We start from the raw sequence: 20,908 nt of genomic DNA, 5'->3' as shown, positions 1-20,908 counted from the left end.
CTTTCTCTCTCTTTCTCTCTCTCTCTCTCCTTCCTGGTGGGTTTTGAACTCAGGGTCAGGATGGGGTATCATTGGCTTAGTTCTTTTTTTTCTCAAATATGATGGCCTATCATTTGAACAACAACTTCAATTCTGGCTTTTTGATAGTTAACCAGAGATAAGAGTCTCATGGATTTTCCTATCTAGGCTGGCTTTGAACCACACTCCTCAGATCTCAGCTTCCTGTGTCACTAGGATTAGAGGTATGAGCCATTAGTACCCAGTTTCAAATAATATCATTTTTAGTTTTTTTTTCCTGAAGTCATTCATAGCTAAGAAACAATGATGCTAATTTTCATTAAGGAATTAAGCCTCTTCAAAGCCCCTTAAATTCCAAATGTTTTTGAGTTTTCATGCTTTCTCTGAAACCTATGGACTCGGCAAAGTATATATGTGTAAATTCACATTACCCCATCTGCCTAGCCCAGCTTGGCTACTGCCAACTTGCTTATTCTCCCTAACATTTGGGAACGGTGCTTTCTGTGGAGCTAAGATGTGCAAACCAAAGGATTCAAGCATACTCGGTAAGGATAAATCAGCCTTCATGAGGCCTCCTGTCCATGGAAGACCCATGCTGCAGGGAAGAGTTTGTTCCCAAGAAGAAGGGATGCAGATTGGAAAGAATGACCTGGTGTGCTGTAATTTGCACTGTGAATTTTATTGCTCTTTTGAAAACCACAACCACACAGATAATTGTTCATGAGGCCACTGCATTCACAGCCCATCTCCACTGATATTTTTTGCCAGTTGTGGGGCTTGAACTCAGCCTGGGAACTGCCACTAAGCTTTTTTGCTCAAAGGTAGAATTCTGCAACTTAAACCCATCACTACTTCTGGCTTTTTCTGTTTATGTCACACTTCATGCATGCTAGGAAAGCACTCTACCACTAAGCCACATTCCCAGCCTTCACTGATCTTTTTATGCATTCCATTTTTCACATGTTAAGTAGAAACCTTGTATATCACCAGGAGCAGAGAGGGACTTATAGCCTGTAACAGACCAATGCAATCAAAATAGTTACCTAGAGGGTGAAATGTGTTTCAAACTTAAATTTTAAAAACCCTAATTTAATTAGAGTTGGGAAAAGGATTTCCTAAAAAGATGACCTCTAAAACAACAGGCCTTGCTTCAGGGCTTATTAATGTTCAATGTCCTATGGTGTAGGGTGGGGCCATGGTTTTAAGTCACAGATTTTGCCCCAAAGGATTTCATAGATCCATAGAATAAAAGAAATTCTCAGAGAATGATGAGAGACTGAATCATTAAATGCCAGTGGTTTAGTACTAAGTGTTATAAATAAAATAAAGAAGGAATTACTCAGAAAAATGAATCTATGCACAGAAAATGGGCAAAGCAGTCTTAACTGGGTAATGAGATGAGAACTTGGGGGTGTGCCCTGCTTGGGATGTGAGATGATTGGGAGAGACAAAGGTATGCAGTCTTGACTAGAACATGTATTGAAACATGTATTCTAAAATCTAACAAACCTGGTCCAACAGTGATGCCTAAGCCACCTTAGAGTGGCTTCATCAGTACATCCAAACCATGCCCAGCCACAACCATCCACTTTAGCATTGGTTCATCAACTTATGCATTTGTGGTTCCTTTGCTATGGACCAGGGATGGAGCGTGCAGACCCAGGGCAAAGTCAGCAGATCCTAGATGGCTGCTTCTGAACATACCCTGTGGTTTGTTGATAACTGGCTTACACTTACATCCAAGACAAGCTCCTTGGCTGTAAGCCATGGAAAGATGACTGAGGCAGGAAAGTCAGAAGGAAAACAGTAAGTCTGATCATGGAAGTCAGGAATCTTCCATGTAGGCACAGTACCTAGGCCCTGGGTTCAAGCCTCAGGAATGGCACACCTAAAAAAAAATAATACAATAGTTGTAGCTAGTTTCAGTGACTGTAGTATTTGACCACACCTAGTGATTAATGTGGAGACTAAGAACAAAGTTTGGGCAGTATGCTTGCTTCTTTTTCCTCCTTTGGTGATATTCCACACTTTCCAGGCTTTAAATGATCCATTCCCCCTGGTAATCACCAAATGCAATTTCTAACTCAAAATGCTCTTTCCCAGGCTTGGGGACTTAAAGGCCTGTCTACTAGACAGCTCCAGTTAGCCAGGCTATCTCTCAATGGTGAAGCAAAATTATTTGCCTAAAACAGAATTTGAGATTCCTTTCCCTGCTTGCTAGAACATTTCTCTTCCTACCATCTTCTCATTGTAATAGTTCTACCATCTATCTTATTATTTGCTTCAGCCAAAAGCCTACATCATCTTTGGAGCAAGTTCTAATGTCTCATTTTACAAAACCATTTCCACAAGCTGGGCACTAGTGGCTCACACGTGTAACCTTAGATACTTGGAAGGCTGAAATCTTAAGGTCACAGTTCAAAGCCAACCCCTACAGCATAGTCAGTGAAACTCTTATCTCCACTTAACCACCAAAATGGCCAAGAGTCCAGCTGTCACTCACATGTTCAGCATTACTAGAGTGAAAAACTAAGTGAGATTGCTAGGCTTTGAATTCAAGCCCCAGTACCAGCAAAAAGAAAAAGAAAAACAATAAACAACAAACACTACTTCATCTACTACTTTTACTCTATTGTTGACATTCTAATCTACACTGACCTGTACTAAACAATGGCCACACAGGGCTCCTGGCTTTCACTCATCATTTATTCTCCACATTGCCACCATGGTGAACCTTGAAAAGCACATATCACATAGTGATACCTCCTGCTATTATCCACAGTGGAAAGTTCTAGAAGAAACCCACATTGATTGCCCTTGCTTATATGACCCTATGTGACCAGACTCTTCTCTGGGTCATATGCATCTGCCACCATCCCTCTTCACTCATTTCATTCCAGTGACACGCAACCTTGATGTTCCTCAAAAACACCAAGTCTCCCACCTCACAATCTTTGCTCCAAGTGTTCCCCTCTGCCCAAAATCATCTTTCCCCAACTCTTTCCTTCATGACTTGTTTGCGGAACTCACACCTTAATTCATTAGTCACCATTTCCAGGAAGCCTCTTTTATATAGTTTTTATTTTGTCGGTCGTGGGGCTTGAACTCTGGGCCTGGGCATTGTCCCTCAGCTCTTCAACTCAAGGCGAGCACTCTACCACTTGAGCTACAGCGCCACTTCCTCCAGGAAGCCTCTTTTGATCATCTTAAGGTAGCTGCACCCAAGGTTGTGGTTGAGGCAGAACTTAAATAACTCCATTTCTCCATTTTCTTTTGTTTCATAGTGTTTGCCACTGTTTGGATTGGGGGGGGTCATGGGGCACGAAATATGGGCCTGAGCACTCTCCCTCAGCTCTTCAGCTCAAGGCTAGCACTCTACCACTTGAGCCACAGTGCCACTTCCCACTTTTTCTCCTGATGTGATGCTGAGGAATCGAACCCAGGGTCTCAAGCACTCTACCACTGAGCCACCTTCCAAGCCTGTTTGGATTTTTTAACTGTTTCTTTGTCAGTTAGTATCCTCATCTAGAACATCAGCTCTATGAAAATGAAGTTTTTATACATTTTAATTCCAGGCCATTCCTAGACATTAAAACAGAGCTTGGCTCCAAGTTTTCCTTCATTAAATAGTTGATGCAGGGCTGGGAAGGTGGCTCAGTGTTAGAGCACTTGCCTTGCATGATTGAGGCCCTGGGTTTGATTCCTCAGCACCACATAAGCAAAAAGCAAAAAGCCGGAAGTGGCGCTGTGGCTCAAGTGGTAGAGTGCTAGCCTTGAGCTGAAGAGCTGAGGGATAGCGCCCAGGCAAAGAGTTCAGGCACCACGACTGGACCATAAAATCAATCAATCAATCAATAAATAAATATTTGATGCATCACTGCCAAAGATGGTGGATACCGATGGCATGAACTTTCATAAAATCGTTGAGCATGCTGGCATCAATTTACCTCTCTGTCTGAAGATGAAGTTAATATACTATCTCTTTCAGAATGTAATGGGAGTCATTATAATCAACGGAGAGGCTCAAGTCTTTACCAATCATTGTGACACAAATATTAGAATCTATGGGCAGGGAGCCATTTGAAAGTGGTAATCACAAAATAATGGAGAAAGAAATTTGTTTTATTTATGAACCTCCTGAGATCTGAGAAAGTGGGCAGAAATAAAATACTCCCATTTGCAATCTAAACATTCATAAACACAGTTCACACTAAATAAAATTGCACTAACATTTTAACTGACATCAATAGACATTTTGTTAAGTGTTTTGTTTTTTGAGCTCATTTATATATCTATGGTAAGAAGACTCCCTTCCATTTGAATATTTTAGTGGATATACTTTTCAAATGAATGTCAGTGCTACCTTCTGTGATATCACCCTGGACAGAAGCCTTTTGTTGATAACATTGGGGTATCATTATAAGCTTACACTATTATATCTGAGTAGGAAATAGCAATGCACTGTGAAATTATAAAGGCAAACTTTCATGTGCATCATACTGCTTTTTTTCCTCCTCTCTCCTCTGTTATGAATCCCTATGTAGGACACCCGGCTGGTTCCACTTTGGCTCCTAAGGATTTGACAGGACCCGCAAAAATAAGGGAATGGTTGGGGAAGCAGGGGGAAGATATTGAAGGGATGACACAGATCAAGATGCACTGTAGACATGAATTGCTTGGTTTTTGGTTTTGATTTTTTTGTTTTGTTTTGTTTTGGTCATGGGCCTTGAACTCTGGGCCTGGGTGCTGTCCCTCAGCTCCTCAGCTCAAGGCTAGTGCCCTCCCACTTAAGCCAAAGCACCACTCCTGGCTTTTTTCTGCTTATATGGTGCTGAGGAATTGAACCCAGGGCCTCATGTGAGTGAGGCAAGCAGTCTTCCAATGAGCCACCTTCCCAGCCCCGAATTGCTTGTTCTGAATTCCAAACATTCACTACATAATCTAAAGATTAAGAAAACTGAGGTCAGGGGTGGTGAGAATTGTGAAATGGGAGACATGGTTCAAAAGGCACTGCACCCAGGAACTGCTCTGCTGCATGGCCGCATCTCTGTACAACTACCTAACTAAAACACACATAGACACAGACACAGACACACAGACACACAGACACACAGACACACACAGACACACGCACACACACACACACACACACACACACTCTCTCTAATAGTGAAAACGAGAATGAAAAACTTAAACCTGGGAAAAAGGGGTACAGTCACTTCGGGCTCCTGATCAGAGTAGAGGTTGATTTTAAGGGGTGCCCCTAAATTTCTGAACTGGGTGATTGTCCACCTTGAAAGAATGAACTTGTGTCTCTGGGGGTTTGGGTTTTTAATGCAGGACATGCAGTACACAGAAAGGATCCCCCAGTTAACTAGGAACCACCTTCTCTTCCGCTGCCCTGTTCACCTGCTGCCAGCACCAATAAGCTGGGGAAGAAGAGGACCAGCTAGCCTGGAGGGGCCCAGGGCACTGACCTGGAAGCTAAGACTGTGTTTGTGAGCTGGAGCCAGTGGCTCACCCCTGTAATTGAAGCTACTCAGGAGGCTGAGATCTGAGGATCTCAGTTCAAAACTAGCCGGGGCAGGAAAGTCCATGACATTAATCTTAAGCTAACCACCAGAAAACTGGAGTGGTGCTGTGGCTTACAGTGGTAGAACATGAGACTTGAGCAGAAGAGCTCCAGGACAGTGCCTAGGCCTTGACTTCAAGCCCCAGGACTGACTAGAATAAAAATCATCTTTGATGTTTGTGGAACTCAAATTCAAGGTCCCAGTTGATTGAGTGTGTCTGGTTTTACAGGGCTCCAGCAGGTAGAAGAATTACTATATTGTTCTTTTTTTGACAGTCCTAGGGTTTGAACCCAGGGCTTGGGCACTGTCTCTGAGCTTGTCTCTGCTCAAGATTAGCATTCTATTACTTAAGACACAGCGCCACATCCTGCTTTTGCTGTTTACTGAGGAACCAAACCCAGGTCTTCATGTATGCCAGGCAAACACGCTACCACTAAGCCACATTGTGATTCCTGAAGAATAATTAGTATAATAATAAGTATATTTATAATATTTTTATACTTACATCATTATATTTCATTTACTATTGTAGCATGTATATTTTATCTATTATATATAACATTTATATTTATTTGTATATTTACTAGATATTATATAATATATAATGTATGTATGTTATAGAATATAATATGTAACATATTAATACATTTTATAAAAATGTTTTATATCATTGCACTTATAGCATTAATATAGTAATTATATTTATAATTCTAATATTTTGTAATAATAATTATTATGCTGGAAGAAAAACTGGGGGGTCTCCAGAGGACAAGAGGGCCCTGAGAATTGAGAGGGGACCCACTGGGCTCCTGTGCTTCCTTCCCATGAGTGACCATCACTGCTTGTGTTGGTGTTTGTGTGTGTGTATATGTTCTTATGTTTTTGTCAGTGTCAGTACTGGGGCTTGAACTCAAGGCCCTGCATAATGTGGCTGAGCTTTTGCTCAAGGCTGGTGCTCTACTATTTGAGCCATAGCCCCACTTCTAGCTGTTTCCAGTGGGTATTTGGAGATTAGATCTCATGGATTTTCCTGCCAGGGCTAGTTTCAAACTACCATCCTCAGAACACACCCACCAGAGTCAGTAGGATTACAGGTGTGAGCCACCATTGCCTGGCCTGTGTGTTTTGTGCTGGTACTTGGGCTTGAACTTAGAGCCAGGGCTTTGAATTTGTTGAGCTTGTTTTCTCAAAACCAACACTTTGCCCCTTGAGCCATATCTCCACTTCAAGTTAAGTGTCTCAGACATTCTTGTCCAGAATAGCTTTGTACCAGGATTCTCAGACCTCAACCTCATGAGTATCTAGGAATAGAGGTATGAGCCACTGGCACCCACTTTGTATATTTCTTAAATTAAATCCTGTACTCTCTCACTCCCAACCTTCAAGAGCTTCTGTTTCAGAATAAAATCCAAAGTCTCTACCATAGTCTAAGGGAACTTATCTTGGCTAGTGGTTCTCAAATACATCTAGAGGGCTTCTTTGAAGCAGGCAACACTGGACCCTAGCCCCTGACTAAACAGGTCTGGGCTGGACCTGCTAAAGTTCCTGGATGAGATCACTGCTTCTGGGTGGAGACCACACTTGTAACTCATTGCTCTGCACAAGCTGCCCACTGCCTGTCCTACAGCAAGCATATCCTCTACTCCACACACTGATTGTGATGTAGCCACACTGGTTTACTGACTCTAAGACAGGCCAGACACCCTCAACTTTGAGCTCATGACCCTACCTGATTCTGGGGCCTGGGTGAGTTGCCTTGATCTCCTAAGTCACTTTACCACATGACGCTTTTCTGAAATCATACCTCACTGTAAATTGCCAACACTCCTCCCTAGCACATCTCTCAATCTATTTTTCCATCATATATTCAAACATATTTATACATTCTCCACCCTCCCCCACCCCCACACACTAAAGCATAGAACTTCAAAACAAAGTTTTTCTTTTCTACTTGCTACAGTGTCTAGAACCTAATAAACTCAATAGATAAAAAAGAGTGAGATGGGTACTAGTGTCACACCTGGAATGTTAGCTATTCAGGAAATTGAGATCTAGAATCACTTTTTCCATTTATTTCCCATTTTGATTAAAAATTAACCATTAAAGAACTTTTAAAAAGAATCAAAACTTCCTTATTTTCTGCAGGTTTCCTTCACTCCCTTTCACCTAGTCTACCTCAACCTGTGTCCCCATGGGAGCTTTGGCATCTCAGAAAATGTTCAGTGCCCCAGACCCTAGTTAATTTCAGACAGAATCCAGCATTACCTTTAGTCATGTGGTGGGCAGAGCAGAAGGCATCTACCATGTGTGCTACCCAACACCTCTCATCCACACCTGTGCTACTTCCAGCCACACGAGCACCACTGTGTCACCATTGCTTACACTGGCCTAGGCATGGGCTTCCATGGTCATCAGGACAAATGTTCTGAGAGCTATTTTACCTGCAACAGGTGACATTTCCTGATCTGGGTAATCACTGGCACTGGAGCAAACCAGGGCCATGGCACTGCAGGATGCATCTCTCTGCAGCAAAACTTGGGGCCCTTCCTTCCCAGACACAATGGAGATCCTGGACAAGTCCCCTAGATGATTCCATGAATGTGTCTCACAGCCCTCATCTGTCAGAAATGAACAAAGAGGACAGAATTGTTCAAGTTATTTTCTTTCTTCATAGAAGGGTGCACTATCATCCTGCCCCCCAGAGCAAGGCAGCACACCAAATGGCGGGATCCACTTGGTTTTCATCCCAACCCAGGAATGATATTGTGCCTTTTCCTGTTGCTCAGGAGTCAGGATCACATCTTTGTAAACAATCTGTTACCAGGGCAATAGGTCACAGAAGGAAGACAGAAGGCATTATAACCATCAGTTCACCATCCCTAGCCAGGAGGCAGTGTATTTTGGGAGGCCATTGCTCAAAAACAAACACCCTTTTTACCTGCTAATGAAACTGCAACTCCACTGCACCCCATCTTTCTCATTATAACAAAAACTTAGAAGAAAAAGGAAAGAGTGTTTTGGACTTCTTGCCAGGACTGGCTTGAAACCACAATCCTCAGATTTCAACCTCTTGAGTAGTGCCAAGCTTTTCCATGAGACAATTCTCTCAAATTAACCACCAAGAAAGAAGCAAAAAGAAATAGACAACATTCCAGACCTTGAGCTGAAGATCATGGACAGCACAGCACACATGCCCTGATTTCAAGCCCATGACCTGCACATCATCATCATCATCATCATCATCATCATCATCATCATCATCATCATCATCGACATCATCATTATAATGTGAATTAAAAAAGTATAAGACCCTATTAAGAATATTAAAATTGAGTGAGTCAGGCATTTTTTGGTGGCTGACATGTAATCCCAGTTAGAAGCATGAAATCTCAGGATGGTGGTTAAAAGCCCACCTGGGCAGGAAATTCCATGAAGCTCTGATCTCCAACTAACCAGCAAAAAGCCAGAAGTAGAGCTGTGGCTCAAGTGGTAAAGCAACAGCCTTGAGCAAAAAAGCAAAATAAGTGACCAGGCCCAGATACATAGGGTAGGACAACTAATAATTAATTAATTAAATACAAATACATAAATAAAATCAGAATGGAAGATGAGCACAAAGCGCCAATTCCAAATCTTAAAATGAGCAGAGAATTGGTGGCTTACACCTGGAGCTCAAGCTACACAAAAGACAGAACTTGAAGATCTCGGTTCCAAGGCAAACTAGGCAGAAAAGTCCATTAGGGATTTGTGAATGTGTATGAGTCCTGGGTCTTGAAGCCAGAGCTTGAAATAGAAATATGTTTCTTAAAGGTAGCACTCTACCACTTTTTCTCTTTAGGGGATTAAATGGAGATATATCTTACGGACTTACCTGCCTGGGCTTTCAACCTCAATCCTCAGATTTCAGGTGCTGATATAGTACCCTCAGCTTCTTATCTTCTATGAGAATTTTATCTTCCATGAACTGCCAAAAAGTAAAAGAAGCGAGAAGTTGATCTGTGTGGCTCAAGCCACAGAGACTGCTTCCTTTTAGGGAAAACAAACAACAAAAACCCTCATACACAGTGGCCCTGCCCTGCTTTCAAACCCAGGAAGTTATCAGGCCCTATGTTCAAGCCCTAGGACCATCACCAACAACAACAAAAGAATGACTCAGGGACAGGGACTAGGCCCAGAATTCAAGCCCTAGGAACAGCATCAAAAATAAAAGAAAAACAAATTCAGAGACTGTGGCTAGGCTCCAGAGTTCAAGCTCTAGAACCAACACCAGGACACACACACACACACACACACACACACACACACACACACGAGAAATGAACAAAATAATGAGAAGATGGCAAAAAAAGAGAAAAGTCAATGAAATATTTTTAAGTAGTAGCTCATGCCTATAATCCTAGCTACTGTAGAAGCTGAAATCTTAGGATTGTAGTTCATAGTCAGCCTGGGCATGTGTGCCAGTACTGGTGCCTGAACTTGTGCTGTTTTGCACAAGACTAGAACTATACTACTTCCAAACACTTGGTGATTAATTGGAGATGAGAGTCTCAACAACTTTCCTGCCCAGGCTGCCTTTGAACCACTATCCTCTGATTTTAGAGCCTGGGTAATGTCCCTGTCTTCCCATGAGAATCTATTTTTTTGGTTGGTCATGGGGCGTGAACTCGGCCTACACACTGTCCCTCAGCTCTTCAACTCAAGTCTAGTGCTTTACCTCTTGAGCCACAGTACCACTTCTGGTTTTTTGGTGGTTTATTGGAGATAATTGTCTCACGGACTTTCCTTCCCAGGCTGGCTTTGAACTGCAATCCTCAGATCTCAGCCTCCTGCGTAGCTTGGATTACAGGCGTAAGCCACTGGCACCCAGCTTTCTTTTTATTTTTTCTTTTTTGTGGGTGATGGGGCCCGCTCTAGCTCTGGATGCTGTCACTTAGCTCTTCAGCTCAAGGTAAGCATTTTACCACTGAGCCACCTTCCCAGCTCCCCCATGAGACACTTATCAGCTATGAATTACCAAATTTGTTTTACAAAGCCAGATGTTGAGATGCATCTCAAGGTTCAGAGCCTGTCAGCCTTGCTCAGGACAGGGGAGAGACTCCTGCACAGTGATCTTGCCCTGATTTCAGGTCTAGGAAACAGTCACCACTCCCTGTGTCCCAGCCCTAGGACCGGAACCAAAAAATAAATAACTCCCCCGTTTTCACTGTATTTGATGTTGGTATAATTTGTGAAGGGGAAGGGGAAGGGGAAAAACAAATTTTTTAAATAGGGATACAGGTGGACCTATTGCAACAATGAGATGTACAAGATATTATGTCGAAAAATGAACTTTACAGCTTTTGCCTGTGTGTGTGGGGGGGAACGGGGGGGGGGGAGGGTGGAGAACATTATATAAACAAAGCCATCAATGAAGCTGTGGCTCAAGCTGTCACAGTCTGCTAGTCTTGAGAAAAACAATACAAAAAATGCTTCATTCATAGTGGCTCTGCTCTGACTTCAAGCAGGAGAGTGGCCATGTCATGAGTTTAAGCCCTAGCACCAAAAATGAATGAATGAATGAATAAATAAATAAATAGAGCCAGAACTTTATCTGTGGCTCAAGCCATGGAGACTGCTAGTCTTGAGAAAGAAAGGGAAAAACCTCAGACACAGTGGCTCTGCCCTGATTTTATGACTAGCAAAAGTTAAGGCCCTATATTCAAGCCCTAGGACTAGCAATAAAGAAAAAACAAAACAAAACAAAAACAACAACAACAAAAACTTGGCAAAAACTCTGCAAAAAAGCCCAAGTCCTAAGTTCAAGCCAGAGGATCAGCACCTAAAATAAATGCAGAAAGAAAGACAAATGCGTAAAGAGCCAAAATTTGAACTGTGTCTTGAGGTGGGAAGCCTACTACGCTTGAGAAAAAATTAGGAACAATGACCAGCCCTTGAGTTAAAGTACTATAACAAGCTCCAAAACAACCAATAAAACTCAAAACAAAAACCTCAGAAAGAATGGCCAGGCCTAAATAATAAGCTAGATGACATGAACTTACAAAAAAGAGAAAAGGAATAAAAAATTAAGTGAAAAGGAGGGCAAAAATATTAGAGGCAATTCAAGATTTTAAAAAATATGGTTCATACCTATAATCCTACCTGCTCAGAGGGCTGAAATCTGAGCATTTGTGTTTTGAATCCAGCTTGGGCAGAAAAGTCCATGAGAATTCTTTTCATTTGTGCTATTCCTGGGCTTGAACTTGGGGAGTTTTGCTCAAGGGTAGAGCTCTACTGCTTCCTACCTATTGCTGCTTAATTGGTGAAAAACATCTCATGGATTTTCATGCCTAGGATGGCTTTGAACCTTGGCTCTCAACTTTCAAGACTCTGTATCGTCATCTTGGCTTCTTGTAGTACTCTTTTCCTTTCTGTATTTTTTGTCAGTTGTGGGGTTTGAACTCAGGACCTGTGTGCTGTCCCTGAGGCTCTTGTACTCAAGGCTTGTGCTCTACCACTTGTGCTATAGCATCACTTCTGGGTTTTGAGTGGTTAATTGGACATAAGAATCTCACAAGGGAACTGGAAAAGTGTCTCAGTGGTAAAGCGCTTGCCTTGCATGCTTGAGGCCCTGGGTTCAATTCCTCAGCACCACATAAGTAGGAAAAAAAGCCAGAAGTGATGCTGTGGCTCAAGTGGTAGAGTGCAAGCCTTGAGCTGAAGAGCTGAAGGAAAGCACACAGGCCCAGAGTTCAGGCCCAAGACCGGATCCCCCCCCCCAAAAAAAAAGAAGCTCAGGGACAGTGACCAGGCAGAAGAGTTCAAGCCCCAAGACCGGCAAAAAGAAACAAAGAAAAAAGAAAGTGAGTAATTAAGCTGTGGCTCAAGGTATGAAACCTGTTAGCCTGGAGAAAAAAGGTAAAAAACGTAAAGAAAAATTTAAAAATAAATTATTCCCAGTACCACACCTTCCAGTGCACTTTTCCCTACATCCTTAGTGTGCAGACAACCAGGCCAATGCCCCTGCTATATCCTATGTCTCAATGACAAAAATTTCGATTATTTGAAAACTGCCTTCCAAGAATTGCCACATGGGACCACATGGGGAATTATTGACCACATGCAATTATTGACCTCAAAAATATTTATTAACATGATTTCTTTGATTCTTGTGATTTTTCTATGTCCTTCTCATCATTACTTCCCTAGCACCTAGCAAATTACCTGGAATAAAAATAGAGAAACATGTCTGCTTACTGAACATCTGCATGTATATTTAGAATACTAAGCTAGTTTCAATGGGGTCATCAACACTGAAGATTTTTTACTATGAGCCTCATACTTTGGAAAAAACAAAACAAAACACATTTTATCCTCAAGAACTCTACATTTGCCAGTTGCCAGTCACTGATACTGTCATCCTAGTTACTAAAGGGAAGGAGGTGCTTGTGTTGTTCAAAAATATTGATGTTATAAAGATAAGGAAAAGCTGATAAATTATTATAGACTAAAAGAGATCAAGTATACACAACTACATATAATTCATGATCATGTATTTGTTTTTAGAGAAAAAAATTGATAAGGACAGAATTGAGCCAATTGGCAAAACTGGAATATAGACAAAAGATTAAGCAAAAATATGGCATTGTGATTAATTTACTGAAGTTGATAACTATACTGTGGCTATGTAATAATGGGACATTTTTGTCCTGAGATCAAGATTAAAATATGTAGGAATAGAGAACTACGAAATATACAATTTAATCTCAAATGTATGTCCACAAAGAGAACATACATGCAAGCATAAGTGATTAAGCAAATGAAGGAAAATATTAACCAACTGAATTTGCATAAAAATCACAGAAATAGTTTATATTCTTTTTGTAACTTTTCCTAAATTTGACTATTTTTAAACAATACTAGATTGAATAGTGAAGAGATGCACTTGAACTGCAGAAGATAAGTTCCTGAGGATTGTTCTGAGAAGGCTTAATGGAGAATGCATGCATTGGGGGATAAGAATAAAAGATCAAGTGGTACCATATGAAAATTATGGAAATCCAAACATTCAGACTACAACAATAAAGTACCAAGAGTAAGAAAATTCACAGATACAGAAAATAACTCAGGGCTACTGTGGATTGAGGGCTGAATGGTTTAATGGCCCCAAATTTTTGTTGAGGGTGATGGATATGTTTTGGATACGATAAAGGTGATGGTTCTACAATACTGGAAATGTACTGAATGTCAATGAATTGTGGTTATAATAATAAATGTTATTACTATTTCCCTATAAAGAATAAAAAATCATCCCAGTTTAGAGGCTACTGTTAGCAGGAAACTCCCTGACATTATATATTCACAGGAAACTGTACTCTTTATTTCTTACATTCAGTAGATTTTAAACATGTATTTCTTTATGTGTTTTTTTCTTCTTTTAAGGTAGAACTTTGCTAGCACAGGCCGGCCAGGAATGTGCAATTCTGCTACTTTGTTCCTTGAGGAATGTCTTTCTTCTACACAAGACATTCCATAATAAAATTTATTATCTAATAACAAAAGCAACAAGATCAAGTGTTACGTTCCTTACCCTAGGACTTAGGAGCAAACAGGACATCCTGACTTATATCAGCTCCCTCTGTCCAGAAAGCATTGTGTGCCTGGTGCTTACTGGTTTATAGAATGTCTCCTGAGCCTGGGAAAGATAGGCATAAAAGGAAAAAGCATCCCTTGTCCTGTGCATGAGCAGGCAACCGAATATATGTTGTATTAAATATTTCTCTGGATATAGAACCTCCCTACCCCTCTCTGACCTTAGATATGCATATAGCTCCCAAGTCACCAACAAAGAGCAAGGCTTTGCCCAAGGCTATTACTTCCGTATGGTAAATGGTTACTATCTCAGTTTTTAATTCACTGAAGTGTCACAAATAAATGAATCAAAATCACCAAGAAGTAATAACTTACCCTGGCAAGTTTGTCTGGTTTGCAGGAGATGTACAGCTGGGAAAACAGCTCTGTTATCCCTTCAGAAAAATCTTCATCTCCTGAAAAAAACAAAGTCTCACATGAAAAATATTCCAGCAAAACTGCTGAGGTTCACAAGAAAGGTAAGAAGGAAGAGGAGTGAAGGCAGCAGAAGTATTCATAACAATTTAATGAGCATGGAATATGAGTGCTTATACAATTTTTTTCCTTTCCTTCTGAGGGTTTTCTGATGCATTGTTATCATTATCCAGTCTTTCAGTTAATGTCCAATTAAGACAAACATTTCTGACACTTTTCTTCCACCACTGGTTAAGCTGAAGCTACAGGTGCTACGGATAATAATATTCACTCGGCCTTCTGAGCTTTCTTGGCAGACTTGGTGACCTTGCCAGCTCCAGCAGACTTCTTGTCCACAGCTTTGATGCCACACACAGCAACTATCTCCTATTACAAACAGCAAGATGATCCAGAGGAGAATAGTCAAAGAAGCTCTCCACATACACAGGCTTGCTGGAATCATATGAAGCATGACAGCATCACTACACTTCAGGAATTTAGGACTAGCTTCCAGCTTCTTACCAGATCTGCGTTCAAGCATCTCTTTCCACTCAGTAAACTTACAAGCAATTTAAGCTGAGTGCCAATCCAGGACAGAGGCATAGGAAGCACTAGTTTGGCCTGGATGGTTCAGGAAGGTCACCCAAGCTGTGAACCTAAATGCTTCCTTGGGTGGATCATTCTTGTTGTCACCACCAATGTTGTCATGGCAAACATCTTTGGCTGACATGCTTATAGAATTTTTTTGTGCACAGTATGTCAATGGATGTTCTTAATGGGCTTATAAGAGAAGTGGGTATTATCACACTTGTGTGATAAAGATAATGCAGGCTGGAAGAGGTCAAGAATTTTTACAAGATCTCCTAGCAAAGATAAGAAGTTAAACCTTGGCCTCCACTCTCAATGTTCTTTGCACCACATTACAGAAGAATGAATGGAGAGTATGAAGCAGATATTATATAAAGAAAATGGAATTCAGGGCTGGGAATGTGGCTTAGTAGTAGAGTGTTTACCTTGCATGCATGAAGCCCTGGGTTTGATTCCTCAGTACCACACAAACAGAAAGAGCTGGAGGTAGCACTGTGGCACAAGTGGTAGAGCATTAGACTTCAGCAAAAAGAGGCTCAGGGACAGAGCCCAGGCTCTGAGTTCAAGCCCCAGGACCAGAAAAAAAGAAAAAGAATAAAAGAAAATGGAATTCAAGTTGGGACAGTAAGACTCCAGGAGAATCCAGGTTATCCAAGAAAATGGGAAGAGTTTCAGGCAGAGGAAATGAGTGCCAAGATTAGGGGGATGAAAGCATAGCAGGAAGTTTAGAATAAGCAAAGGAAAAAACAACAAAATAGGATCCAGCTAAGACTGAGCCTTTATACCCTCTTAATATCTCAAAGTTTCTACCAAAGAGATGAGGAACTACTGATGATTTTTAAAACAGAGACAGGTAAGATCAAATTTAAATCCAAGAAAGATCACTTTAGTGGCTGAGTACAGAACTTATCAGCACTAATCTAGGAATAAACAAGAAAGTAAAATTGAGTCAATAATCCATGATCCAAGTAAGAGACGGTGATGTGTAAATCAGGGGGAGAAAGGATTCTTAAATGTTGGAAGGGTGCTAAGGAAAATGTTGAAATTATCATGAAGATGGGAACACAGAACACCTTAGTAGAGAAACATGCAAACATAAGGATAAGTCAAGAGCAAACTATAATCAAGACAGACAAACAAATTGTCAGGAAATATTCTTTTCCTCTTTACACACCTAAATCCTATCCATTCACCCACTTTGAAACCAGCCTAATGTTTTAGACTTTAGAATCTATATATTTATTAATCACCAGTCTATAGCTTCAAAGGGCAAATTATTACTTCTTTATACCTGCCATTGTCTCCAAAAGTCCCTGGTTGGTGGGAGGGGGGAATGTATCATGGCTCATTTGTCCCTCTCAGTTGGCATTTAAGAGAGAGAATTAAAATGACTTAGCAATCCAAGTTTAACATGGATTGTGAAGGTGATCTCATTAATACCATCCTTACTTATGTACCTCATTTAAGCAACATTTAATTATTCCAACTAAATCCTGCTGGGTGCAAGAAATTAATCTGAAAACATAATGAGATAACAAAGTATTGACAAAATGATCCAATGGCATGCAGAATTTTTTATTTATATTTATCTCACTCTGTTCTAAACATATTTAATATGTACTTAGAATATAATTAATATTTGAATATGTACATTGAATTTACAAATGTACAAATATACAATGTATTATGTTTGAGTTTATTTAAATAAACTTTTTTTGGTAAGAGTTGTGAACAAAAAGGAAATGGGTCACTGTTGTGGCTCATGTCTGTAATCCTAGCTATTTGGGAGGTGAGAATGGAGAATTATAATTTGAGGTCAGGCTTAACAGCACAGTTTGTGAGATCCCCTTCTCAGCCATAGCCTGGTACAGTAGTATCTGTTCATCCTCTTACATTAATGTGAGAGGCCAAAATTAAGAGGATCTCAGTTCCAGCCCAACCTGGGCAGAAAATTTTAGGAGATTCCATCTCAACAGAGAAGCTGAACACAGTGGCAAATGCCTGTGATCCTAACAATGACAGGAAGACTGAAATGGGTAACTCTAGTTCAGGCCTGCATCCAGGAAAAACCAGACTCTCCCTGAAAACAGTCAAGGGAAAAAAGGGCCCAAGGCATGGCTCAGTGGTACTGTGCCTGCCTATTGACTTTGAGTGAGTTGAGCTCAAACCCCAGTACCACCATAAACAAAGGTAAACAATGGTGGAAGATCACTGTCAAATGCTTTCCACTGAATGAAATATATATTAGGCAGGAGTGTGGCCCAGTATTAGGCTAGAGGTGGAACTCTGTCTTAGAGGACTTAGCTGAGGCTCTGTGTTTGGGGACTGGCACTGCGGTAAGGAGAAGTTGCATTGAAAGTATGTAGGATGGTGCTGGTGGTTCATGGCTATAATCACAGCTACTCAGGAGGCTGAGACTTGGAGAATGGACCTTTAAAGCCAGCCAGGCAGAAAATTCTGTTTAGATCTATCTCCACTTAGCAAGAAAAAGACAGACTGGTATCTTGGTTCAGAGTGGTAAGACATCAGCTCAGTTCAAACTGTGGTCCTGGCACCAAAAACAACAATAAATAAATAAATAAATAAAATAATAAAGTGTGGGCTTTGGAGGAACTTTGTAAGAAGGAAGGGCTCTCCCAAAATAGGAAGACATATTCTTAGGCAAAGGGATGGTAAGGACCAAGGATGCTGATGGAAAAAGATGACCAACACTGCCACACCACCAGGTTCCTAAATTTATCGCCCATTAGCTACTTCCATTTTTTCCATACTTCATTGAGATATCATTAAATGCCAACATCACTGCTGAATTCTCAACAAATATCACTGAGGAGGGCTGGCACAGAGTGTGAGAGGAGCTGGGAAGGAGTCTGTTTTCGGAGTCATTTCTGGTGAACATAATAGACAAAAATCCAACTGTTTAGAAAATGCCTCCAAGTCCTCTGAATGGTATTTAAAGATCAAGAGTCCCATTCGTGGGCAAAACGAGATGCTGATTACATGAACGAATGCTGTTAATTGCACAAATAAGTTTATAAATAACACAATTGTCATATTGAGGCCTAGTTAGAAAAAAATGCAACTATCTAAACACATCACAATGGCTTTATGTGTTTCCTAAGTTAAGCCATCTAAAAAGAAGATTTTTTTATCTATTATATCTTTGGAATCATGAAAATAATTAGTATCTCTTAGTTAAGACTATTATACAGTATTTATTTTTCTGTTTGTGGAGCCTGAACTCTGGGCCTGGACACTGTCCTTGGCTCTTCAGCTCAAGGCTAGCATTCTACCACTTGAGCCACAGCGCCACTTCAACTTTTTCTGCTTATGTGATGCTGAGGAACTGAACCCAGGGCCTCATGCATTCAAGGCAAGCACTTTACCACTGAACCACCTTCCCAGCCCCTGAATACAGTATTTCTTTTAGTACTTATTTTAACAACCTGTGAGGAATTAGATTGGGTTACCTTATAGATGAGAAAACAGCTCAGTATCAAGGAACTTTTCAAGGTCACCTGGCTTTAGTAAATGACAGATCTTCATTTTAACACAGTGGAAAACTCCAAAAGCCCATCATAGTTAACTGCAATCTCAATATTTCAGAACAACATTAAGAACTTACATTCAAAAAACTTTTTTCTTTTGTGCAAGTCATGGGGCATGAACTCAGGGCCTGGGTGTTGTCCCTGAGCTGTTTCAGCTCAAATCTAATACTCTATCACTTGACTACAGCTCCACTTCGGGCTTTGGGTAGTTAACTGGGGATCAGAGTCTCACAGACTTTGCTGGTGAGCTGGCTTTAAACCCAGATCCTGGATCTCAGCTTCCTGAGTGGCTAGGTTTACAGGTGTGAGCCATTAGAAAATATTTTCTAATCAGGAAGCAAGCTTTTACATAGACTAAGTAGTCATTTATTAGTAAGGTGTTATACAACTGTCTAGTTTGAACTCTTAGAACACACGGCTGAAAACAACAAACAAAAAAGAAAATGTCCCAGTCTGCAGAAAATCTGTACTCAAGGAATAAAGAAAGTCCCTCCCTGAGAAATGTTCAGTCTTTCTGTAGAAAACTTGAAGACTAGTTATTTTACAGTAGATTAGAAATAGAAAAAACCAAATGAGATTAAGAGGATATTAGTGACAAGCACACTGACAGTTCAAAGAAGTAAAAGAGAAACCCATCTTTAAATGCACTGACATTTGGAAAATTTTAATTTTGCAGCCCTCATACTAGTCTCAGGACCTCTTAATACTTTTAAATTTTTGAGAGCCCCCAAAGAGCTAATTAAAAATGTAAGTAGACAGGCTTGGAAGGTGGCTCAGTGGTAGAGTGCTTGCTTTGCATGCATGAGGTCCTGGGTTGGATTCCTCAGCACCACATAAGTAGAAAAAGCCAGAAGTGGCACTGTGGCTTAAGTGGTAGAGTGCTAGCCTTGAGCTGAAGAGCTGAGGGACAGTGCGCAGGCCCAGAGTTTAGGCCCCACAACTGATAAAAACAATGTAAGTAGAGGTAGGAACTGGTGGCTCTCACCAGTAATCCTAGCTACAGATTCGGGAGACTGAGAGCCATAGATTGCTATTAAAAGCTAGCTGGCTTCCAATATATAACCCCTCTTTTCACTGTATTGGATGTTGGTATAATTTGTGGAGGGGAAAGGAAAAACAAAGTGTTGAAATAGGGATACAGGTGGACCCACTGCAACAATATGTACAAGACGTTATGAAAACAGTTTACAACTTTAGCAGGGGAAGGGAGGGGAAGGGGAAACAAAGGAGGAAGCAACAATGCTTGATAAGAAATGTACTCATTACCCTACTCATGTAATTGTAACCCTTCTGTACAGTATTTTCACAATAAAAAAACACAAATTAGAGGGAAAAAAAAGCTACTGGAGCAGGAAAGTCAGTGAGACTCTTATTTCCAATAAACTACTCAGAAAAAAAAACAAAAAACAAAACAAAACAAAAAACAAAGTACACCTGTGACTCAAGTGGTAGAGTGCAGCTCAGGATCAATGCCTAGGTGCTGAATTCAAGCCCAGGACTGCCACAAAAATAAATTAAATAAAAAATAGGGGATACACACACACACACACACACACACACACACATACACACACACTAAAGAAACAGACAGATACAGACAGATATGTTAAAAAGTAGAACACATCCAATGAGCAATGCATCAGGTATTGAGTTCAAGTCCTAGTTTCACATCCCAAACAAAAGAAAAATTAGAACTGAAGTGCTTATGGTAGTTTTGCAAACTTAAGAAAAAAAAAACAGTACTTGTTTATATACATTTATTGAAAATAACTGTAATTTCCACAAAAGGTGAAATTTCAGCAGAATAATACAATTGTTTTACATCTTTAATGAATCTCTTTATCCTTTAGCCTAATGAAAGACACATGTATTCTCATCTGCTTTTACACTCTGTCTGCTGGGGTATGTTGTTTTAAGTATATGAAGGAAATCTACCTCACAAAGTCACTTAGTTAGAAAAGGAAGAAGTTTTAGTAGCCTTCTCAGATTATCAGTAAAGGAAATGCTTACATATTCCTTAATACTATACTAAAACTCAAGTAGTGTCATCTCTTAAAATTTAGTTGTAATGATATACATAGCAATGAGCCTGAAGCTATACCATAAGATTTTCTGATTGGATGTATTGAATTAAAATCCATTAGTCTTTTTTTTCTTTTG

General features: G+C 40.5%; 1 protein-coding gene across 1 annotated transcript in view; it reads right to left on the bottom strand.

The window, feature by feature from the left end:
- The window catches only part of LOC138826669 (protein FAM114A2-like), a 43,229-nt gene that overhangs the window by 10,797 nt on the left and 11,524 nt on the right, over nucleotides 1–20,908 (bottom strand). The window contains exons 5-7 of the mRNA XM_070021900.1: nucleotides 14,535–14,614; nucleotides 9,463–9,555; nucleotides 8,033–8,209 (exon numbers count right to left, since the gene is read on the bottom strand). Of these exons, the coding sequence (XP_069878001.1) occupies nucleotides 9,481–9,555; nucleotides 14,535–14,614 (155 nt within the window). The 3' untranslated portion in view covers nucleotides 8,033–8,209; nucleotides 9,463–9,480. The remainder of the gene's footprint in view (nucleotides 1–8,032; nucleotides 8,210–9,462; nucleotides 9,556–14,534; nucleotides 14,615–20,908) is intronic.

Source organism: Dipodomys merriami, unplaced genomic scaffold, assembly GCF_024711535.1.
Source record: "Dipodomys merriami isolate MVZ:Mamm:240054 unplaced genomic scaffold, mDipMer1.0.p SCAF_1478, whole genome shotgun sequence".
Lineage (NCBI taxonomy): Eukaryota > Metazoa > Chordata > Mammalia > Rodentia > Heteromyidae > Dipodomys > Dipodomys merriami.
Note: the sequence above shows the minus strand (reverse complement) of the source record. Positions and strands in the feature narration are given on the sequence as shown.